This window comes from Sabethes cyaneus, chromosome 1 (genome assembly GCF_943734655.1).
Source record: "Sabethes cyaneus chromosome 1, idSabCyanKW18_F2, whole genome shotgun sequence".
Taxonomy (NCBI): domain Eukaryota; kingdom Metazoa; phylum Arthropoda; class Insecta; order Diptera; family Culicidae; genus Sabethes; species Sabethes cyaneus.
Genome location: NC_071353.1, coordinates 165,235,695 through 165,261,251, shown reverse-complemented (window position 1 = coordinate 165,261,251; position 25,557 = coordinate 165,235,695). Strand labels below are relative to the sequence as shown.

Below are 25,557 nucleotides of genomic sequence, written 5' to 3'. Positions count from 1 at the left end.
GAAGCACCCGCCGAGCCTAGGGTCGCGCCCCTCGTCGAATGAACGATGTGCAAAAATTACGGCAACATTTGTCAAACTCACCAAAACCGCCCGCAAATTTCCTTCCAGTCCACATGTGGAACGGAACGGAACGGAACACGAAAGCGGAAGAGCGAGCACTTCGGTTCAGAGGTTCTTGTTGTAATGCAACTACGCCTCTTGAGATTGATTTGGTGCGTCAAAAGGAAACCGCTCACTCTCTGATGGTGGAAAAGCAAAAACTCAAAAATCTCAACAACAACCAAAAAAAACGTAAAAATAAAACGAAACGGCACACGCATATGTACAATTGCACATAAATCTGCACACCCAGCCGTAACTTTGCTCTGCCGCTGCACAGTAGTCCGAAAGGGCGAAAAGTGGAACTTTTTTTCCTAATGTCTCTAAACTTTTTTATGTTAGGAAATATAGACATAGTTCCTTCGGCAAAGTTGTAAATATTGTAAAAACAAGCAACTTTGTTGAAGATATAAAATTTCTATCTTTATCGAGTGCTGAACTATAGGGCATATTTTTCAAAACTTCTTTAAAAATTGGTTTTTCATGCTTGGCTTTTGTTAGTTGCATTTTACAAGAATACAATGTTCTAGACTCTCAAAATACATGTTTTTTCAGAAGACCGCAAATCTCTTGGACCTTTACTTGCTGAGTTATCGCATATTCAAGCTTTAAATTTCCATAGCTTCACGAACCCATGGGGAAAAATGGGACAAGCGGATTTATGAAATCAGCGCTTCACCAATAAAGCTTAAGTCGAGTACTATAAACTTGTATAGGTTCCGCTTGTCCCCAGCCACCCAAATGAGTGTACGGCAAGCATACGTTTTATGTGTTTCGCGTTTGCGAAAAGCTCGATACACGTTCATTTTTTTTGTGTTTGTAGATAGACACATGGTTTCTTCGGCAAAGTTATGGAAAAAATAAGGATAAACAATTTCGTTAAAGAAATGACATTTCTAGTACTCTATCTAGTACAGAGATGTAGAGCATTTTCTTTGGAAATTCATTAAAAATAAGTTTTTCTTATTTAGCGTATGTTGGTTGCATTTTACAAGAGCATATGGTTCTAGGCGATTATTGAAAGACTCAATACACATGTTTTTGCAGAAGGTTTCAAATCTGTATGACCTTTCCTTACAAAGTTATCGCTTATTTCATCTTTATTTTTTCTTAACTTCACGAGCCAAAAGCGAAAACTTTGTAAGGAGATGTCCTAGAGATTTGCAATCTTCTACAAAAACGTGTATTTTGAATTCTTCAATAATCACCTAGAACCATATATTCCTGTAAAATGCAACCAACATAAGGTAAGTATGAAAAACTTATTTCTAAAGAATTTCCAAGGAAAATGCTCTATAGCTCTGCACTCGATAGGAATAGAAATGTCATTTCTTTAGCAAAGTTGTTTACCTTTATATTTTCCATAACTTTGCCAAAGAAACCATGTGTCTATCTATCTATCTACACAAAAAAAAGGACGTGCATCGAGCCTTTAGCGAACGCGAAACATATAAAACGTATGCTTGCCGTACACTCATTTGGGTGGTTGGGGACAAGCGGAACCCATACAAGTTTATAGTACTCGATTTAAGCTTTAAGATGAAGCGCTGATTTCATAAATCCGCTTGCCCCATTTTACCCCATGGGCTCGTGAAGCTATGGAAATTTAAAGCTTGAATATGCGATAACTCAGCAAGTAGAGGTCCAGGAGATTTGCGGTCTTCTGGGAAAACGTGTATTTTTGAAGCTTCGATAATTGCTTAGAACATTGTATACTTGTAAAATGCAACTAACAAAAGCCAAGCATGAAAAACCAATTTTTAAAGAAGTTTTGAAGAATATGCCCTATAGTTCAGCACTCGATAAAGACAGAAATTTTGTTTCTTCAGCAAAGTTGCTTGTTTTTACAATATTTACACCTTTGCTGAAGAAACTATGTCTATATTTCCTAACACAAAAAAGTTATTTTTTTATTTTCATTATAGTAAGCGATGACGAACTTTTGACAGCTTTAGATTAAGGAGAATATTTATACGAACAAAGGTGCTCCACTGTTAGCCCTTTTGGACCACTGTGCGCTGCACGTTCTTCGGAAGCGTAGCAGCAGCAGCGAGAAGAGGTTATAAAAAGTTATAAATTACTTGCAATCCGTTTGCTGTTGGTGCCACCCGGAACCGATTCCGTGTCAAACCAGCCAACAAAAGATGAAATTAAACATCTTCAACTAATCCACTAAACGGTTTGCTCCGCACAATCATCATAGTATGCTGCGTGGAACGCTAACTAAACGTCATTTTCTAGTTGACCGCGCCCTCTTGTTGCAGTATAAACTTTTGTTTTCGGTTTTACAAAACACACGGCCAGTTTACTTTTGGGTGTTACGTTGGGAGCTCGACAGTATAAGCTGCTGCACCTCTAAAACTGAAACACAAATGACGAAGATGTGTGATCGGCACATTAAGAACGGCGAGACGGCAACAACGGCAGCAGAAGCAGCGAGCAGAGCGGGCTTGCAATTGCACATTTTCTTTCCGCTACACATGTAAGTTTATAAAACTAAAGCGGATTGAAGGAAGTAAAGTTTTCAACCGTCCAAGACGAGGGGCGACGATGAAATGTGTAAAATTGCTCTAATGGAAAGTGGGTAAATAAACCTACATTGAACAATGCGAGGCCCGGAGGGCATAAATTTAAGCTATTTGGTTTGTTTTATTGCAAGCGCCTCTTCGATCTTCTTAGGAGGAGGCAATTGAGCGATCGATCCTCTAGGATGAGAGGGGGAAAACCCTCCGGTTCCGAGATGGGCACAGCATACCGAAGACGACAGTTTCCTAATCTACCTGGACCGATTTTATGGACCGTATACGGTTTATAAATACCCGGAAGATTTATTATCTCATTATGATGGTTGCCTTTCTGCGTGAGAGACATAACCTGGAATCTTCATGTTGGGATTGAATATAATTTTGCGGTCCGTATGTTGTTCCTGCTTGGGTCCTGTTTGCACTCGCTACGTAAGGGAGTTTGACTCTACTTATCGTCCAAGCTTTGTTAGGCAAAATAACAATAATTGTTTGTTTTAATTTCTGGTGTACTTCATGAAGTAAAAAGCGACAGTGCAATTTCAAATCCTTATTCATCTATTGCTTTAAGGTTATGTTAAAAGTAAGGTTCAGTGGTAAAAGACTGTAAAAGATATTTTGTTGTGCTCTAGCTAGAGGAAGAACGTAATCAGATTTGTAAAAATGTTTTGGAATGCTCCGACCAGGGAACATATCTTAGGAACTGTTCCTCCAATCAAACTAATAATCCTCTAACTATGGGCTAGAGACTATCCCAGAAATTGCACAGTAATACAGTGCAAATTTAAACGATTCATGCAATGCAAGCAAACGGGGTTTGTTTTTAATTTGAACAATTGGCAAACCTAAATATGCTGAAACTTGTATGAACTGGTCGCCCTGCTCTTTGTTATTGTTTCGGTGGTTTGATGTAGTTGGCATTGCAAAAAGCGAATATTTCATTCTCTGAGCGAAATTCTACCAGATACCAGAATCGTTGGAAAAATGAAATATGAAACAGATTAAACACGCTAGATCACCACAAACAAATCAGGTTTATGTACGTTGTCTTCATAAGCAAATGGTGTGATGTTGATTATGACATTTGAGCCATTTTTAGTTTACACGTAGTGCAAACCAGCGGGGTTCAAATTAAAACGTGTTCACGTTCACGTGCAAACGAGGGGGTCCACGGTAGTTTGATAGCAAACTTCACTAATTGCTATGCATTATCTTCAGCACCGACGCGTCGCGACGCCTGGTGTTTTCGAAACACACGAGAGCTGAGTGTTTCTGACTTTGGTAAACGACAGAAAGAGAAAGACGGATGCCATCACAGTGCTTACTGGTCGGAGAATCCTGAGATCTTCGGTCTTCGTTCAATAAATAACATTCCGAGACTTGAAACGACTGCCTTTCCATTTGCCAGTATTTGGGAAGATGTTTTACCTTTGTATTAGTCCTTTGAGCTTTATATTAAATTTATTTGCATCACGGCATGCGAAGATCTTACGATTTAAATAATATAGCTCTAAGACAAGCCCATGGCAGACAACCATGTTCTCGCCGCCAACATCTCGTGTGTGCGAAAATGAGATAGCAATTCAGCACTGCGTTTCACTCAACTGCCAGCAGTCTGATTTGGGCCCGCTGTCAAATTTTGAGCCCCGAACATGCTGTCGCTGACGTTTACTGCAGCTCGATATAGAGATGTCGATGGGGTGCTCTAAGATGTACATAAGGCTTGTTCGCGACAAAATTTGGACACCCCTAATCAAACACAGCTTCGGAAATACATTAACAATGAGTGAAATATTTTGCAGAGTGGTAGACGTATGTCTGTTCTTTCTGAAAATATAACACTTGTTTATATTACAAGCGCTCAGCGTAAAATGGCGTCGAAAGAAGAGCAGGTGCGAAAAGCAAGTGTGTGCGATCGCAATGAAAATCCGGATCTCTCGTTGAGAAAACTTGTCAAAAAGCTTGGATTTCCTCCAAGCACTGGTCACATTGTTTTAAAATCGTTCGATATTCGTTTGACAACAGCTTGGAAGAAGGGAAGTGGAACAAAAACGGATCTGAGGATCCCATCACGAGGATGGGAAGGTAAAACAAATATTACGGAGGAGACCAGATCTTTCTGTACGTGCCATTGCTCGTAAAATAAAAATGTCGCCAACATTCGTGCACACTTCTAAGCAACGACAAGGCATGAAGTCTATCAAGGTGAGGACTGTGCCAAACCGTAATGATAAGCAAAATACGACGGCCAAAACACGCGCTCGTAAGCTTTATCGCAAGTTTTAATAACGCATTAAACTTCTAATGGACGATGAAACGTATGTCCCAGAAGACTTTAAACAGTTTCCTGGTATGTCTTCTTTTTACACTGCCATGAAACGGAATGGCGTTGCAGAGCATTTTAGGACAAAGAAGAAAGCCAAGTTCCCCAAAGAAATATTTAGTATGGCAGGCCATATGCAGCTGTGATCGAGCAAGCAAAAGTTACATCACTACGGGAACGGTTATCAAAGGAAAATATACCGTGAAGAATGTCTGCAGAAACGATTGTTATCGTTCCTACACAGCCATGATGTACCCTCGCTGTTTTGGCCTGATTTGGCATCCTGTCACTACGCCAAAGATGTTTTGGAATAGTATGATGCTAATGGAGTCCATATTGTACCGAAGGAGGCGAATCCACCTAACTGTCCAGAGTTACGCCCCATCGAGCGGTATTGGGCGTTGGTGAAGAGAGAGCTGTCCCTGCACACACAACAACAAGCAACAACTATAGATAAATTTCGAAAATCTTGAATAAAGGGTAAACTCCAGGGCAAGGGTAAACTCCAAAGTTCGCCAATTTTTTATGCAGACCAAATAAGTAATGTTAATTTGTTTGATAACTGGAACTGAAATAGTTTTTATGCTCGCATTGGGTTTTATTTAACTGAATAAAAACATTATTTTATTATTATTATGTGCTGATTCTATAAGTGAGCAAAATGGCTCTTTTGTGTGAGTGACTCGAGCCGTCCATTTTCTGCCACGAACCGATTCAAATGAGCGGCAGGTTGATACCGCGCCGAGCAATCGAGTCGAGCAGGCGAGTAGATCAGTCGAGTCAAGCAGCTGAGTCGAACAGTCGAGTCGAGCAGTTGAATCGAGCAATTCAGTCAAGCAGTCCAGTCGAGCAGTTAAATCGAGTAGTAAGCCGATAAGTTGAATAGAGCAGCCTGTCGAGCACTTGAATCGAACCGAACCGTTAAACCCTTAAATCGAGCAGTCGGGTCGAGTAGTAAGGCGAGCAGTTGAGACGAGCAGCCGAAGCGAATAGTCGAATTTAGCAGCTGAGTCAAGCAGTTGAGTCGTGTAGTTCAGTCGAGCAGTATAGTCGAGCAGTTCAATCAAGCAGCCATGTAGTAGTCGAGCAGTAGAGTAAAGCAAATGAATCGAGCAGTTGTGTCGAGTAGTCCAGTCAAGCAGTTGAATCGAGTAGCCTAGTCGAGTAGTTGAATCGAGCAGTTGAATCGAAAAATTCAATCAAGTAGTAAATCGAGCAGTAGAATCGAGCAGTTCGGTCGAGTGGTCAAATCGATCATCCAATCGAGGAGCTGAGTCGAGAAGTCGAATCGAACAGTTCAGTCGACCAGTTCTGTTGAGCAGTCCATTCGAGCAATCAAATCGAGAAGTCTAATCGACCAGTCCAGTCGAGCAGTCTAGTCAACCAGCTGAGCAATCGAGCAGTCCAGCAGTCGACCAGTGAAGTGACTGAGAATACAACCCATTGCTACGAAAGCATGACGTCCTGTCAGGGACCTGTTTTTAGTTACCGATTAGCCTCTTATGACGTCCTGTCAGAGACCTGGTTTTCGCTACAGACATAAGCCTCTTATATAAATAGATAGTTGTAACCCGCGCGCGTCACCTTGCGTCTAATGGATCATTGTAGGTAGCTATTGCTTATGCTTACCGCTAGATGGACACTAAAGCCCCACGTGGCTTATTTAGAGTAAACTTTAAGGCTGATATAGATTACCCGTCATAATTTCTTGCCGTTCCGTTGTTGTTGACGGTTGATAACGGTTAATCTGAACCGGTCTTTTTAGGTGGACCAATCAGATTGCAAGGCAGTTTGACAGTCGGTCATAGAAATTCGTCGAGAGTGTTTGACAGAACATGTCTATGCTGGAGCCATCTGTGATTTTTTTTAGCTTTTTCAATGATCCATTGAGAGCAAACTGGAGGTACGCTATGTAACGCTAACGCTACGTAACTCTATGAGGTGCAACTACATTACTTTTGCTCGTCTTGAATGTAATCTGGTATGATTGGTTTGAGTCATTGCTTAATGTGGGCGATTATTACCACGAAAATACATATCGCGCCCCTCGTTTTGGCGACAGACATAAGCCTGTTATATAAATAGATCTTATATAAATAGATTACGTAAATTAGAACCTTATTAGAGGAATTCAAAATGATATTATCCGTAGTTATCTAACCAATCGTAAACAGGTCGTGTATGTAGATAATTCTGTAATCACAAACGTACAGTTCTATCCGAGTAGGTGTTCGGCAAGGTAGTAACATTGGCTCGTTACTATTTTTGCGATACATAAATGAGCTGCATAATCCGCATAATCCGCCGAGGTAGGATATAAGGGAAAAAAATTTTGTTTCCGTACTAAGTAGAACACGCAGTTGTATGATTGGCTACTTGATAGAAGGGGGAGCTGACTGGGAGGAAGCCAAAAGGCGGGGAACGAGGAACGTGAATATGAAAGTCTCCATTAAACTTGACACACATGTTCTTTGGCATAAAAGAATCAGCGCAGGAGAGTTGACAAACGTGACAGGCGATCTCTTATAAGTAAGACGGAAGGTTCAGGGGGGTTAGGGTAACCATTGACAAGGGGGAGGTTCACAAACGCAAAAAAGGCTTTCTGTCGTTTTATAAGGATTATCGAAAAGAAGGCAGATTTACAAGTAAGGAAAGTAAACACATTCAAACGCAGAAATAGGATCATCTGAAGGGGACTCCGTAGCCGCAAGGTTACCAAGTCTGCTTTGACAAGCGAGTGGTCGTGGGTCAAGATCTTAGTAGAATCAAGCCATTCGTTGTCAAGTGACTTTAGCATGGGTTTATTCTCAGCCCCCTCCCCCCTCATTTACCCTTCCCTCATGCTGAATTCTAAATTTACCTACTGAAACCTCTTGACAGTGCAAAAATCCCTCCTATAGTTAAGTGTACTGGTCAGAGGAGCGAATGAGTCCTCGCCAGGGACGGCTATAATATGGGATAGTGCTGGCAATGAGGTGCATATCGCTCACCCCGGGCGATATCACAATAGATCAACTATACTGGTTGCAGTGATGAGTCCACACAGGAAAAAAGGATCATCTTTAAAAAAAACGATCGCTCTAAATCTGCCCTCCAACCAAGTGACCCCCTCTTCAGAATGTTCTTATAACCTCCTTCAGATTCGGACCATAAGCTCAAGTGATCAAAACCGATTATGCTTTTCGCTGCTTGACAGCAACGGCCATAATTTAATAATGCTTCTCGCTACACAGCTATAAAGTATACAGCCTTGCTCTGGTTAAAAGCTAAATCAGTCCACCAGCTTTGTTAACTTAAAAATACATCCGAGAGCAGAAAAGCTAAAATTTTGCCTGTTAAATCATCCTGATCGGATTGGTTTATAGCGACCATGATAAAATACCCATAGAATAATATGATAAATTTTCAGCAGTCTCCGTTGGTTTGCAGCATATGCGCATTAAATTTTATCGTGAATATTTTCTGTGACTTTCTGATAATAACTTTCTTTTAGCAAAACCCTTTGCTTTGATGAATTTTTGTTTGCGAGATAAAACAAAATACTGGAATATGGCAATATAGTCTCGCATAAAAAAGTGATTTCGGTGTTGAACTCCAATTTTACAAGCACACGCAATGTCGTATCCAGCCATTTTGATGGCAATTGAAGCGGTAACAAAACGGCTTCCAACCGTGTTAACTATAGCCAACAGAATGATCCTAGTTCGTTTCGTACACCGGCAACTCGGAGACCATCGGTACTATGACAGAGAACCTTTCGACAGTTCTCTCTCTTTCTCTTATACATAGCCCTAGAGTGCATATAAATAGAGTGACAACAAAAGGCCTTTTCTGATGCGTTCGTTACATAGCGTTTTATCAATAATTTACACTGAAGAATATCATTTCGTTAATTTCAAATTTATCTTTATGGGTGATAACCTGAATCTACTACACGCAATAAGATCAATTTTGATTGGTGCTCCATATTGCATTGCTACGCCACACGTATGGTAAGTTTATAGGAGACGTGGGGCTACCACAATAAATTTGTTTTGTTACCAGTTTTATAATGGTTTTATAGCTAGATATAAGTGTATTTGGACATGTATCGTTTCGGTATTGCGTAATACCCAATAAAACTAGAGGTAATGATTAATACCGCAATAAAACTTTTATAAAATTCAAGTAAAACCAAATGTCTTTAGAATTGCCACTTGGGTTAAGTGGTTTAGTAACTAATTCCTCAATTTATTTACCAAATCACCAAATCATTCAGTCGATAAATTCGTTTTTGGGAGGGGAAAGGTGCTAAAACTAGCACCATTTATATTGTTATTGTCAAATACAAAACCAAGCAACCTTTAGTTAAGCCGCTCGCTCTATCTTATTCGACAATTTGTTCGTTAAATTCCACCGCCCTCAACCGCAGAACCACTGCTAACGCGCATCGATCGCCACTTTGTCCGCTTTGTAGTTCATCTTCTGAGTCGGACATCCCACGCCTGCCTGCGCTTTCGCAAGTGTCTGGCCGACCCGGACCGGCTCTCGCTCGTGCGTGAGTAGTGCCATATCGATTAATCTTCCCCCAAAATGTGCTGCCTCTGTCTGCGGTTGGTCGTTCGGCGACAATGCATTTACCACATGATCCGATTTTCTCCCATTATTCGAACGAAGAAATATAATGCCCACAATCCATTTCCATTCGCTGCTGCCATGGCGTGCCATGGTGGCCTGACACCACATTATTGTCATCTGCTAAAACAACAAACCTAAACCACGCAATCCGGAACGTACGTTGCATCGGCCACGACCCTAATGAGTGGCACGACCGAGCGTGACCAAAGCAGCTGACGGCGACGACCGCTAGGACGACGACGAAGATGATCTCAAAGCTGTGTGTTTTGTTAGTGAAACACAGTCACGGAATTTGTCACGCAGAGCCATCCAACGGCCGCCGTCGCCGTCGCAGTCGCCGCGAATGCGGTGGCGTCTCTGTCGTCATCGTCGAAGAGTAAAAATTTGCCATATTAATTAAAATTTATTACTCACTTAACACCTACGACCGGCCGCCGGAGGCCCGCAGTCCCCTCGCCGGTTTTCGGTCGCCTCGGACAGGGCAATGAGCGCCAGTTTCTGGTTGAATTAACAATAAAGTGTCGGTAAACAAAGTGCCAGCGCAATCATCATCCGCCAACTTTGACTTCCTTTTGGGGCACGTGATCGCAGATAACCAACCGGCCGGGAGTAAGAACCCGGTTTCGTAGTAAACCGTAGCAGATCGTGTCCCCGTTGCTTGTAGTGGTTCGCAATTAGAATCAGGAGAAAAACTGTTTCCTAAATCGTCGTGTCAAAATCGTGTTTTTGTTTTTATTGGTTTAATGAGGATCAATAATTGGCTGCAGCCAATGGTTGCTTGGTTCTTTTTAGAAACAATTAGCTTAGAGTTTTCAAATTCGTTCCGGAAAACACACCATCTGCGGAGCACTATAAATTTGATCGTGCCTTACCGGAGGCAAAAATTCCACCGTCAAAACTGCCACAGGGGGACTTCATTCATAAAATGTTGTAATGCGCCTACGAACGATCAGTTTCCGCCGCCGCCGCCGCCGCCGCCGTCGTCGTCGTCGTCGTCGTCTTTGTCGACTATAGTCGGAGTGCCCGATTGGAGGAGTCAAGTTGATATTAATGTGGTTTATGCAAATCAAAACCGCTAATTTTGCGGAGGCGCCGGCACTTTGTTACTGACACACAATCAAATGTGTGCGTGTGTGGGTGGCAACGGACGGACGACCGGACCGGCGGACCGGACCGGACCGAACCGCGCGGTTCGATATTGGACTGATTCGATCTCGTCATCACATCATCCTCCATGAGCGGTCCACTGCGAGATGAAACTCAGAGGCTCAATTTCGTTTTAACGATTTTATGAATGGCTACGAGTTCACGCAGTTTCTGGTTCTGCTGACTAGAGCGTGCGCGCCATATGCGCCCGAAAAAGGAGAAGGCGTTCGTCACAACAGCGAGCGGCAACGGCAATAGCGATCGTGTCGGTTAAGGCAAAAGCTTGTTTGTCTGCCTGCAGTACTGCAGTTCTACTTCCAAATTGGCAGGCAGTAGGAGGCTGTGAGATTTATTACACTTCTTGCAAGGGCTAAGCGACCCACGAAAGGAAGGCAAGGCTAACGTGATTGGCAGCCTAAGGCTGCCGGGCGATGAGAAAAGGATCTTTATGGGCTTATTTTTAATTTTGCATCCGAAAAAACATCTGGTCGACAGAAGTTAGACGACTTTGTGACGAGGATTTACATACATATTTTTCATTTTAAATTATGCCAATCCTGCTGGAGGGTGTTTGCACGCATATTATGGAGGGTTCATGCTGCTTTTTAAAGTAAAAAAAAATTCTGGTAAAAATGTGACGTCTTCCAGTACTGGAAGTTAAACGTATAAAAATAACACAGTAGACCTTGACGATCTCAGTTTCGACAAAACCTAGGACAAAATGTAATACATTACTCTATCTCTATTAGTCTGGTGAAAGCAAAACAAAAACACAGTCCCCCCCCACCTCCTGTATGTGACAGTTGAGTGACAGCCAGCTCATTCTGCGGTTTGCATTTGATTGGTGATGCCAGATCTATAGAATTTTCCGTAGTTCTATGGATGTAAGAATTTCCTACGGACCTATGCACTATGGGCCAGAAATTAACATTTCGGGACAAATATATTTGCTCTTAAACAGCATGTTTCAGTTCAATGTGGTCTTCGGCAACTTTTTGAATAAAAAATTGATGCATATTTTGAAGGGGTCGTCCAATATTTAAGCGTTACTTAAACAACAATTTAAGTAATAACTTTTTGAGTAAACTTTTTTTCACCGTTTTGATTTCAAAATATTAAAGATAAACCAAATTCAAGTATTTTTTCTAAAGATATCAAACTTCTACCTTTTACCCACTTTTAGCAATAGACCATTGTTTATAAACGACCCTCAAATCACATTTCTTCTTGTAACATGTTTATTTCAACAGACAGCTCAATGTGATGTTCTAGACAACATTTTACACATAAAAGAGGAATATTTTTGCTGAAGACTGTTTTGCTTTATATGCATTATTTAATAAGATATAACTGATTTTAGACTCAAAACCGTTTGATGAAAAATGTGTATTTTTTCAAGGGTGGTGTCTTCGGAGAAGTAAAATAATAAAATATAGCGCATCTTCCTGCACTATTAGGGTGACCATGAATTCACCTATTAGGGTGATACAAACTTTTGTTTTCTTAAATAATTTAAAAAAAAAGTTTTTTTCTCCCAAAGTTGCAGAACATACTGAAATAAGCAACTTTGCTGAATAAAGTAACCATCTATCTCTTACCGATTGCGAAATATAATGATGTGTTAAAAAAGAGCACTTAAAAATCAATTACACTCAATAACTTTGCACACGTTTATTTTATTGCTTTCAAATGTTCTATAAAGTTATTCAGTATGTTGAAATACATATTTTCTGTGAAGATTGTTTGACACTAGGACGCATATTTATTAAGTTATATTGTCAATTGCAAGGAAAATTGTACCATCCAAAGTGCGATATCGCTCATAAAAGTGCTATTTTGCATTAAATCGTATCGGTATCTTCGGCGCACTTTTTCGTTACCTTCCAAGCAATAAGTGCGCCGAAGATACCGAAACGATTTAATGCAAAATAGCACTTTTATGCGCGATATCGCACTTTGGATGGTACAATTTTCCTTGCAATTGACAATAAAATATATGAAAAAAAATCCGCACTATTCCCAGGTATTCCCAGCCATGGTATTCCCAGGTATTCTCTAAAATACACATTTGGGCAGATAGCTTTAATAATTCCCTACAAATTGGTATGCAAACTAATTTCAGATACTTGCAGATGGCTAAGATATTCGGATTTTTCATCAGACGGTTTTTAACCTAAAATCAGTTATATCTTATTAATTAATGCATATAAAGCAAAGCAATCTTCAGCAAAAATATTCCTCTTTTATGTGCAATATATTTTCTAGAACATTACATTGAGCTGTCTGTTGAAATAAATATGTTACAAGAAAAAATGTGATTTGAGGGGTCGTTTATAAACAAAGGTCTATTGCTGAAAATGGGTAAAAGGTAGAAGTTTGATATCTTCAGAAAAATTACTTGAAATTGGTTTATCTTTAATATTTTGAAACCAAAAAGGTGAAAAAAAGTTTACTCAAAAAGTTATTACTTAAATTGTTGTTTAAGTAACGCTTAAATATTGGACGACCCCTTCAAAATATGCATCAATTATTTATTCAAAAAGTTGCCGACGACCACATTGAGCTGAGACATACTGTTTAACAGCAAATATATTTGTCCCGAAATTTTAATTTCTGGCCCATAGTGCTATGGATGGATTTTCATAAACTCTACGAAAAGTTTGAACATTTATTTCAGTTACAAAAATTACGACTACACCTCAAGCAATGAATAATATCCTGAAAAGCGAATTAATTCCTTTTTACTTTTTCGCACATTTCTAAGAAGCGATAGAACTTCAAAATCCTTTATTACTGTCAAAAGAATCCTTGTCTTATTTGCATTAAATCGCTTTACGTCTTTTGCGCAACAATTAAAAACTATCGAATATTTAAGTCATCGAAAACACTACAAAAAAAGCGATGAAAAGATGACTAAATGACGAAGAAAAGACAACGAACCGAGACAGCGTAAAGACAAGGAAAGTGCGTTGAAAAGATAACGGAAAAGTTTTGGAAGGATAGTGAAAATGCGATGTAAAATGGACGAAAAGATGGCGAAAGATGAATGATAATATGTCGGAAATAACGTGAAAACTCAATGAAAACATAACGAAAAGATGGTAAAACAGCGACAAAAAACACGACAAAAGACGATAAAAGATATTTCGAAATAAAAGATATAAAAAATACGAGGAAAAAATTATGAATATACGACAGAAAGACGACGAAAGAACGCAAAAAGGCGGTAATAGAACAAAAAGAACTAAAAACCGCCGAAAAACACGATAAAAAGACGACAGAAAGACCATGAAAAAATAGCAAAAAGGCGACAAAACATGGATGGATGAAAAGATGTTAAAAAAAATAAGAAAGAAGAGATAACAAAAATACAACAGAGAGATGACAAAAAGGCGACGGATACGAAGAAAAGACAAAAAAATGACAGAAGTGAGTCGAAATAAAGACAACAACATGACGACTAAAGAACAATGAACAACCAGCAGAAAGACGACGAAGAGGCGGCGAAATATGGCATGACGACGAAAATTAGAAAAAAATGTCAAAAGAGTCATAAAGGCGATCAAGCAGAACACAGGAGAAATGGTGGAGATGGCGAAAATACGATGAAAAGTTGATGAACAGACGAACAAAACAGCAACAACAAAAGACAAAAGAATGACAAAGGTCTTTATGATGCTTAAGGACGACAAAACATGCTAAAAAACGACGAGAAGATGTCGAATAGACACAGAAAGACAACGGAAGAACGACACAAAGGCAGTTAAAAGACAACAAACGGCGACGAAAAAATGGTAGAGTCGACGAAAAGACAACAATAAAAGAAAGGCAAAACGACGTTGAAAAGATGGCAAAAACGAATAAAAGTCAACAAAATTACGACGAAACGACGCCACACCAGCAACAAAAAAGGCGACAAAAACGGTAAGTCGCCGAAAAAAGCAACGAAAAAACCGAAGCAAAAAACGAGGAATACAACGAAAAGACAACAAAGTGAAGCTAGCGAAAACAAAAAACCATAAGACGACGAGAAGATGACGAAAGAACAACGAAAAGACTTGACATCAAGTGACAAAATGACATGACAAAAAGTAATGAAAAGAGGAAAAAATATCAAAAAGACAATGAAAAGATATCAAAAAAACGACAAAAATACATCAAAACACGACAAAAACGACAAAAAAAACACCGCAACATAGCATGAAAAGATGGCAGGAGGACCATAAAAAATAATAAAAATACAATGAAGGGATGTCAAAATAGCGACGAATACGAAGAAAAGACAAGAAAAAATGAACAGAAAGGAGTCGAATTGAGGACAGCAATATGGTAATCAATGAACAACGAAAAGACAGCAGAAAGACGACCAAGATGTGGCGATGAGGCGGTGTACAACGCCATAATGATGACAAAAATTCGATGAAAGCATGAAGAAAAAGTTATGAAAAGATGATGGAAATACGTTGAAAAGTTAACGAAAAGACGAATAAAACAGCAGCAAAAATAACACAGCAAAAAGACACGACAAAACTGACAGTCTTAAAAAGGCGTCTCATAAAGGCGACAAAACCGAACACAGAGCAGAAAGATGTCGAATGTATACAAAAAGACGATGGAAGAACGACACAAAAGCAGTAAAAAGTCAACAACCAAGACGACGAAAAAATGGTAACAGCAAAAGAATGGCGAAACGACGACAAAAAACGATGAAAAGATTACAAAAAATCGAAGAAAAGACAACAAAATTACGACGAAAAGATGTCAAAACAAAAACAAAAAAGACGACAAAAACGGCAAAAGTCGCCGGAAAAGGCAACAAAAAGATAGATGCAAAGAGTGACGAGAATACGATGGAAAGGCAACAAGCATACGCCAAAACTATGATAAATAGACGACGAATGCGAAGAAAAGACAACAAAGAAATGAAGAACAGCCGACGAAAAGAACAATAAGATGTTGAAAAGACAACGAAAGAACAGTATCAATCAGCAACCCTTTTTTTCTGTCGCCAAACAGCGAAAAAAAAACACACGACAAAAAAATCCAAAAAGCGCAAAAAAACATGCACAACAGAGGATGAAAAAACGACCAAAATGCAACAAAAAGACATGTTTATTGTTTTGACAATAAACAGAACGACGAAAAGAAAGGATGAAGAAATGTCTAAGAATCATAAAAACACGAAACAGCACAAGTGCCGGAAAAAACAACAAAAAATAGATGCAAATAGTGACGAAAATATGATGAAAAGACAACAAAAATTGGACAAAAATATGATAAAAACGACGAGTACAAAAAATAGACATCAAAGAAATGATAAACAGCCGACAAAAGGCGAAAAATCCATAAAATGGCGAGAAGACGACGGAAAAATAGCGTCGATCAGCGTCGTCTAAAACAGTGAATAAAACAAAAAAGAGATATTTGAAAAAGTGTAAAAACCATGCAAAAAAGAGAACGACGAAAAGACAATAAAACACGGTGTAAGACGACGAAAAAGTTATGAAAAAATGATTAAAATACATTGAAATGTTGGCGAAAACACGAATAGAACAGCAACAAGATTAACGAAAGACACGACAAAGAATGACAAAAAAGTCTTTTAAAAAGCGTCATAAAGGTGGCCAAACATGCTACAAACATCGAAGACATGTCGAATATACACGGAAAGATGACGAAAGAACGAGACAAAGGCAGTAAAAAGACAACAAACACAATGCGACGAAAAAAATGTAAAATGTTAACGAAAGGACAACAGGGCAAACGAAAGAAGAAACGACGAAAAAAGCCGATGACAAAAAACGAAGAAAAGACGACATAATTACAACGAAAAGAAGTTAAAACAGTGAAAAAAAAGGCCAAAAATGGTAAAAGTCACCGAAAAAAGCAACAAAAAAAACGAACATACGAACGAACACGACGAAAATACGAAAAAAATGATAAAAAGACGACAAATACGAATAAAATCTAACAAAGAGGTGAAGAGGGACCCAACAAAAAGAATAATAGTTGACGAGAAGACGTCGAAAGAACAACGAAAAGACTTGACAACAAACAAAACGACGAAAAAATAACAAAAAAAATAACGAAAAGAAGAAAATATGACGAAAATACGATGAAAATATGTCAAAATTAAAAAAGAAAAAAGGACGAAAATACGCTAAAACACAACAAAAACAGTAAACATATGATGAAAAGATGGCAGAAAGACCATATAAGGATAATAAAAATACAGTGGAAAGATTACAAAAATTGTCGTCAAAGAAAGAGATAAAGAAAGAAGAGAAGACAAGAAAAAATGACAGAAAGGAGTCGAAAAAAAGACAACCATATGATAATCAATGAACAACAAAAAGACAGCAAAAAGACGACGATGAGGCGGTGAACAAAAGCATAATGATGACAAAAACTCAATAAAAAATGAAGAAAAATTAATGAAAATATAGCGAGAATACGTTGAAAAAATGACGAAAAGACGAATAAAACAGCAAAAACAAAAAAAGCTGACAGTCTTAAAAAGCGGCAAAACATGCTAAAAAACGACGAGAAGATGTCGAATATACACAGAGAGACGACGAAAAAACGACGGTTAAAGTCGCCAACAAAGCAACAACAACAAAAACAGACGCAAAAAATGATAAAAATGCGGTGAAAAAACGTCAAAAATACTATCAAAGAAATCACAAAAAGAGGAGGAAGAGCCAAAAAGGCAGCACAACCCATTGAAAAAAAAACGGAAGGCGACAAAAACGCAATGAAAAACCGTCGAAAAAACACTAAAAGCGAGCAACCAAAAACGCCACAAAAGACGATAAAAAATGACAAAAAATCGCTGAAAAGAGACGAAGAAACGATGTAAAGATGGCAAAGATTTGAAGACGAACAAAACAGCAACAAAAACATGACAAAAAATGACAAAAAGTCGTTAAAAAAGCGACAAAAGGTGACAAACCATACTGAAAAAGACGACGAAAAGATGTCCAACGTACGAAAGAAAGATAACGGTAAGACAGCATTTTTGTTGTTTTGACAAATATGATAATGAAAATATGGTAAAAAGTAACCGAAAGGACAATAGAAGAAAGGCGAACCGATGAATGAAAAAAAGACGACTGAAATACACCAAAATAACGGCAGCAAAGACGACTCAAATGGCGGAAAGTCGTCGAAAAAAAACGACAAAAAATGCGAAAACAGACGTTAAAAAACGACGAAATGACGCCAAAACAGCAACAAAAAGTGGTAACAAGTTGTCGAAAAAAGCGATAAAAATTCAAGAAAAAAACAAACAGAGATCAAAAAACGACGAACAGAAGACGAAAATATGGTGAAAAGATGGCAAAAAGATCTTGAAAAGAAAAGAAAAAATACGACAGAGAGAGGACGAAAAGACGACGAACACCAAGAAAAGACAATAAGATGAATAGACGTCAAAGGTACGGCGAAAAGACAGTAAATGGCCAACAAAGGGACGACAAAGAGGTAACCAAAAACGGCGAAAAGGCGATAGACAGATGACGAAAAAGTGATGACAAGTAGGCGAAGAAGCGATGGAAAACAACACCGAGAACACGCCAAAGAAGTCACAAAAAAACAAGAGGGTTGTGTTTCCCAGACACGACCGCGTATTTTGCGCGGAACTACGTTGGGTTGGTTTTTGCGTAGCATATGTCGCCTGTTCGCGGCGTTATGTAGCAAGCAAAAAGCCTGAGACTCTCAGTTGGCCTACTAACAAACTGACGAAAACAGCAAGAAGAACAACAAAAACACGACAAAGAATGATAAAAAAGTCTTAAAAAGCATCATAAAGGTGACAAAACATGTTACAAAAACAACGAAAAAATTTCGAATATACACAGAAAGTCAACGGAAGAACAACACAAAACCAGTAAAAAGACAACAAACAAGACGACGAAAAACTGGTAAAAGGTTGACAAAAGGACAACAACAAAAGAATGGCGAAACGACGACAAAAAACGATGAAAAGACGGCAATAAAGGAAGAAAAGACAACAAAATTACAACGAAAAGATGTTAAAACAGCAACAACAGAAAACGACATGAACGGCGAAAGTTGCCGAAAACAGAAACAAAAAACAGATGCAAAAAACGACGAAAATACGACAAAGACATGGTAAAAAGACGTTAAATACCAAGAAAAAAACAAAGTGGTGAAGAGAAGCCGACAAAAAGAACAATAAGACGACGAGAAGATGACGAAAGAACAACGAAAAGTCTTGATAACAAACAAAACATCGAAAAAATGACAAAAAATAACGAAAAGAGGAAAAAATGATGAAAAGACGATGAAAAAATGTCAAAAAACGAAGAAAAAAGGACGAAAATACGCCAAAAAACGACAAAAACAGCAAAAAACCACCGAAACATTCGGTGAAAAGATGGCAGAAAGACCATAAAAAGATAATAAAAATACAATGGAGAGATGACAAAAATTATCGCTGTAGAAAGAGACAAAGAAAGAAGAAAAGACAAGAAAAAATGACAGAAAAGAGTAGATAACAATATGATATTCAATAAACAATGAAAAAACAACAGCAAGACGACGAACAGGTGGCGAAAAGGCGGTGAACAATAGCATAATGATGACGAAAACTCGATGGAAAGATGAAGAAAAAGTTATGAAAAGTTGACGTAAAGACGAATAAAACAGCAGCAAATATAACAAAAAAAAAACACAAAAAAAAGTCATAATAGCGACAAAACATGCTAAAAACGCCGTAAAAGATGTCGAATATACACAGAAAGACGACAAAGATGAAGACAACAAAGAAAAACAGACGCAAAAAATGACGAAAATGCGATGAAAAAACGACAAAAATACCACAAAAAGACGACGAATACGAAGAAAAGATGACAAAAAAGTATAGAAAAGAAAGCTGAAAGAACGATAAAAATACGACGAAGAAGTGCTAAAAACACAGCACAACGACGAAGGAAAGATAATAAAAGGTGAAGACAAGTAGGCGAAAACCCATTGAAAAAAGACGGAAGACGACAAAAACGCAATGAAAACCGGTGAAAAACACACAAAAAGCGAGCAGCCAAAAGTGCCACAAAAGACGATAAAAAATGACACCAAATCGCTGCAAAGAGACAAAGAAACAATGTAAAGATGGCAAAGATTCGTGAAAAAAGCGAACAAAGCAGCAACAAAAAAACGACAAAAAAAACGTTTAATAAACAACAAAACGATGGCAAAACATACAGAAAAAGACGACGAAAAGATGTCAGATATAGGACAGAAAGACGACGTCAGAAGGACGCTGATAAGACAGTAAAAAGACAATGTTTTTGTTGTTTTGACAACAAATAGGTTAATGAATAAATGGTGAAAAGTTTACGAAAGGACAACAAGAACAGAAAGGCGAAACGACGACAAAGTACGGTTGAAAGAAAACAAAAAACAAAGAAGACGAACTAAAATATGCCAAAATAACGACAACAAAGACGACAGAAACGACAGGAAGGTGTCGAAAAAATGCGAAGGACAGGCCAAAAAACAACGAAATGACGCCAAAATAGGAACAAGAAAATGGTAGACGAAAATATGGTAAAGATGGCCAAAAAATATTGAAAAGATAACAAAAATACGACAGAGAAATGACGAAAAGGTGACAAATGCAAAAAGACAATAAACGATGAACAAAAAACCGACGAAAAGACAGCAAATAGACGATAAAGAGAATACGGAAAGGCAGCAAAAGGACCATGGAAAGATGATGGAAAGATCGTAAATGACAAATCGGCGAAAAACCATTAAAAAAGACACAGTAAACGACAAAAACATAGTGAAAAATCATCGAAATAACGTCAGAAAAGCGAGCAACTAAAAACGCGACAAAAAACGAAGAGAATGTTGTCATTCTCAAAAAGAGCATTAAAAAGATACAAAGGAACGATGTAAAGATGGCAAAAATGCGATAAAAAGATAACGAAAGAGCAACAAAAATGACAAAAAGTCAAAACATATTGAAAAAGATGTCGAATATATAACAGAAAGATGCCAGAAAGTGCAACGATAAGACAGCAAAAAGACAAAAAGATTAAATATCTTAAATCTTAAAAAGCGTAAGAAACATGCAAAAGAGAGCAACTGAAAGACGATGAAATAACGACGAAGACAATAAAAAGACAACATTTCGTGTTGTTTTAACAGCAAACAGAACGACGAAAAGGATTGATGAAAAAATGTCGAAAAAAAACGATGACGAAGGACGACGAAAATACGTCAAAACAGCAACAAAAAAACAAGACGAAAAAGGTAAAAACCGCCGGAAAAAATTATAAAAAATACGAAATGGAGGTGCCCTAAAAGTTGGCGAACAGTCGACGAAGATACGATGAAAAGCTGGCAGAAAGACCATGTAAAGATAGCAAAAATTCGACGGAGAAATGATAAAAAGGCGACGAATACGAAGAAAAGACAGCATAAAGATGATAAAAAGGAGTCGAAAGGAAGATAACAACATGATGACCAAAGAACAACGAAAAGGCAGCCGAAAGAGGACGAAGAGGCGGTGAAAGATGGCAAAATGACGATGAAAATTCGATAAAAAGATGAAGAAAAAGTTATGAAAAAAGGCGAAAATACTATGAAAAGTTGACGAAAACACTAACAAAAAAGCAACGAGAACAACAACAAAAAACACGACAAAGAACAATGAAAAAGTCTTTTAAAAAGCATCATAAAGACGACAAAACATGATGAAAAGACGTCAAACAGCAACAGAAAAAACGATAAAACCGGAAAAAGTCACCGAAAAAAGCAACAAAAAAAAAACAGACGCAAAAAAACAAAGAAAAAACGGTTAAAATACACCAAAATAACAACAACAAAAAACGATAAAGACCGCAAAAAGCCGTCGAAAAACCAAATAGCAGCAAAAAAATAGCAAAAGGTCGTCGAAAAAAACGACAAAAACAGACCTCAAAACACGACGAACAGAAGACGAAAATACAGTGAAGCAAAGCAAAGCGTTGGGTATTAACGACTTTAAGGCCAAACCCTTCTTTATCGACGTTGAAGACACCGAGAACACGCCAAAGAAGTCACAAAAAATGTCAAGAGATAATAAAAACACAATAAAAAGGCGACAAAGAGATGATAAAAAGACGGCAAAACAGCGACAAGAAATGTTAAAGCAGAAGACAAATGACGACAAAAAGACGCAAATAAGAACATCCAAAAACGCCACAAAATATCATAAATAAATGAGAACAAATCATTAAAAAACTACAAGGTATACAGCCCTAAGGATTGTACAAAAGGGTGACGTAGGACTATATCAGATCATCAGATCAAAGACTAATGTAAACTGCATTTCTGGCATATGTATGTTTATTAGAATCTGTGAGTGCCATTGTTTAAGTGAATGTTTAAAAGACAAGAGCAAAATATTCAGATTCAATTCTTAATTTAATGCAATGGTGACTTTGAAAATACGCGGACGGGGGTTCATAAATACAATGCCTACAACTTTTGAGACATAGAAATTTTATTTTAAAAATCACTTGTGTGCATCACAAAGGTTGAAATGGTAATGAATTATCCTCCTACCACAGGGGTCTCAAAGCATCATAAAATAAATAAATTCAAAATAAACTCATGCCTCCAAAAAACCCCACACACCAATTTTGGTGCCATTTGCTTGTTTAGTTCTCGAGTTATGAAAAAATTTGTATTTCATTTGTACGGGAGCCCCCCCCCCCCCCCTCTGAGAAGGAGAAGAGGTCTCAGTACACTGTAGAAAATTAATCCTTCCTTCTGAAATCCCTACATGCCAAATTTGGTTCCATTTGCTTGATTAGCTCTCAAGTTTTGAGAAAATTTGTTTCATTTACATAGGAGCCCCCCCCTCGTACGTCCCCCTTAAAATTGCTCTCTTACCCCCCTAAAAAATTGCTGGTCATTTTATCTATCCAACAACATATAAATTGTTCAGTTTCGTTCAGTAGTTTAGTAGTTATTAGCATTTGAAATCTTTCATTCAAACGTTACACTTCTATTTTCGTTTTCATAAAGTGCTACCCAGTCCCAGTATAGTAAACAAAGACAAAGTCCTACGTCAAAAAGCCAAAACTTCAATGTGAAGATGCTAGGCAAGATGTTATAAAGAAATAAAAACGACAAACAAACGACAAAGACGACAAAAAAGGCGACAAAAGGTATATAACAAAAAAGAAAACAAATTAAAGACGAAAGACGAATAAACCAAACGACGAAAAATGAAAGATGAAAGACGGAAAAACCAAGGTGAAAGGCGAACAATAAAAGATCAAGAACGAAAGTCTTAACATTTAGCTAACTAGTGGACCCAGCAACCGATTAATGCATTTAGTGCGTTTGCATCATCGTGATAATCGGAAGAGAGGACTCAAAGAGAAACGTCGTTTTGAAAAAGAACCGAGTTATGAAAAAATTACGGAATTTTCTTCAGCAAAATCTGGCAACACTGCATATGATAGGATAATTACCGAAGTTAGGGCCCCCATGTTTGTCTGCCTCCCCGTGTCTGATTACCCCGTCGACGGTAATTTCTCGGTACGATTCTCTCGATCGAGCCATGCGTCATTACCATTTGCGCGGATGATGTCGCGACGCGACGCTACGCTGGCGACGCCCGGTGTCGTGTTGCGCGATCTTCACTCGCTAACAACAACACAAACCGCGGTCGTCCGTCCGACGACGAGGACGAGGTCTATAAATAAAGCTCAACTCATGCTTTGCTTCTCCGCTCCGCGGTCCGCGATCCGCGAGTCGCAGACAAACGAACCGGAGAGCTTGTGTTTTGTGTCAACAAAGCGTACTGGTACTTGTGCCACAGCCAGCAACAGTGAGCGTCCGCATCACGGTAGTGGCTCAATGGTGTTTTCAATTAATTTTGTTGGTCGCGACTCGCGACAAACGTAAGACAACACCGCACCGTCGCTCGTACCGGGATCTCGTTCGTCTGTCAGCTGGCTGTGAAAATACCCAGCGGAAGTCAGACAAATTTGCGTGAGTCGTTCCGTCACATTTTTTGCTACCTATTCACAGAAATAGGCAGTGACTCAAAAGAAGCTCACACATTTTCTGCTCTGTTTCACCACCTAAATGATTAGATTTATTGATTGTTTTCACCGGCGCTGCGCGATCCCGGGAAGCATTCACCGATTCACTTTCGACTTATGTTTTTTTTTCTTCTCCATCTTCTTTCAGGGTCATAATCGGTGCGCCTACGGCCGACACGTCCGCCTATCAGGAAGGTGTGGTTAACGGTGGCGCCGTCTACCGGTGCGACATCTTCGTCGGCAACCGGTGCAATCTGATCCCGTTCGATGCCAAAGGTAAGCCAAAGCCGGTCCGATTCGATCGGCTTTATTTTACGATCTTTTATGCGTCTTTCTCCGTCGTATATCGAGACCAAACCGAAAGTGTTGGTCCACCTTTTTTTGGCGTGCCGCTGAATGGGACGTCGATTGAGGAGAGGTAATTTGGGCGCAGGACAGGTGTGATGATCGTCGAAATCGATTAGCGGCCGAGTGTGTGTTTGACATGTGTTTCTCTAATTTCATTGTTGTTAACTGGAAGATAGCTTTCCTTTTAGGTGTCACAAAGCCTAAACAACAATGAAAAATAGTGAATAATATTTGATAGAAATGATGGATATGATCTAGCGAAGGTAACTAGATCTCAAAGTCTCCAAGTAGGGTACGGTTACAAATGACGTTCATCATTAAATTTCTTATCTGAAACGAAATATGTTTGCTTATTATTTAGTGGTTTTGTTTATCGGGATTTTATTGACTAGTTTTATCAAATCAATCAGCTCGTACTGAAGTGAAAAACCTGTTTGTACAGGCGCTATGGCGCAGGTAGAAAGTCCCAGGCAGAGAAAACCATTTCGCGCACATTATTACAACCCGAAGAGGCGCCATAAAACATTGATTAATCAATCAATATGCGTGGGTTTATTGTTCAAGCACACGCGTATGCGCGGGGAGCACGCCTGCCATCGCCTGAAGGCGATGATGGCTCATGCAAAGCTGCTTTACGTCGTCCATCCACCCTGAACCCTGGTAAAGTCCGCACGAAAGGAAGCATTCTGCGATTTATGGATTTATTATGTGCGCTTTCCGCTGTGTACTGTACATCATAATACGGGTTCGGTGGAAGGTACCACTCACTTAGCTTAAGCCACTACTACTGACTGTTTGCTGGACGGACGGACGGGACAAACGCGATTGTTTGCACTGTTCATGCGTCACGGTCACGACAATTAATGACGTGCCTGCCTGCCCAGTGCCGACCCGATTAACGACGACATTTTATTCGCACAAAAATTTGTCACCACCAACTGAATTAAAAATAAAATATGTTGGTTGGTTTGCCGCTAAAGAAAGCCCGGGGACCGATTGGGATGAAATTAAAATTGACAGTCTAGACATTGGATGAAAAAGGCGAACCTTGCTGGTTGCCGCATCACACCCTCACAATGCAAGGAATTGTGTTCTAGTAAATTAACACATGGGACTGTACGTCGTCCCGGGACAAACTAATGAAACACGTTTTAGAGCAAATTGTGTTTGACTGTACTGACTATTGTGTACGCGGAAGTTTAGCCCGGCTTTCGGCTTCTTCTCAATTCCTTTAATCGTTTTCCTAGGTCTGCAAATTGTGCACATAACTCCAGGAGCACAAACGAATTTTCACTACTCAATTCTCATCTCTTACTGCTCACTTCTCACTACATAGTTTCCAATACTCACTTCTCATTAGTCACTTCTCTCATACCACTTAATTCTCACTGCTCACCAGTGAATGTCATTTCTCACTCTGCATTTCTTATTG

At 38.9% G+C, this 25,557-nt stretch overlaps 1 protein-coding gene across 1 annotated transcript in view; it reads left to right on the top strand.

Annotated features, from left to right (window-relative positions):
* The window catches only part of LOC128744005 (integrin alpha-PS2), a 165,378-nt gene that overhangs the window by 17,296 nt on the left and 122,525 nt on the right, over nt 1–25,557 (top strand). The window contains exon 2 of the mRNA XM_053840744.1: nt 23,926–24,053. Within this exon, the coding sequence (XP_053696719.1) occupies nt 23,926–24,053 (128 nt within the window). The remainder of the gene's footprint in view (nt 1–23,925; nt 24,054–25,557) is intronic.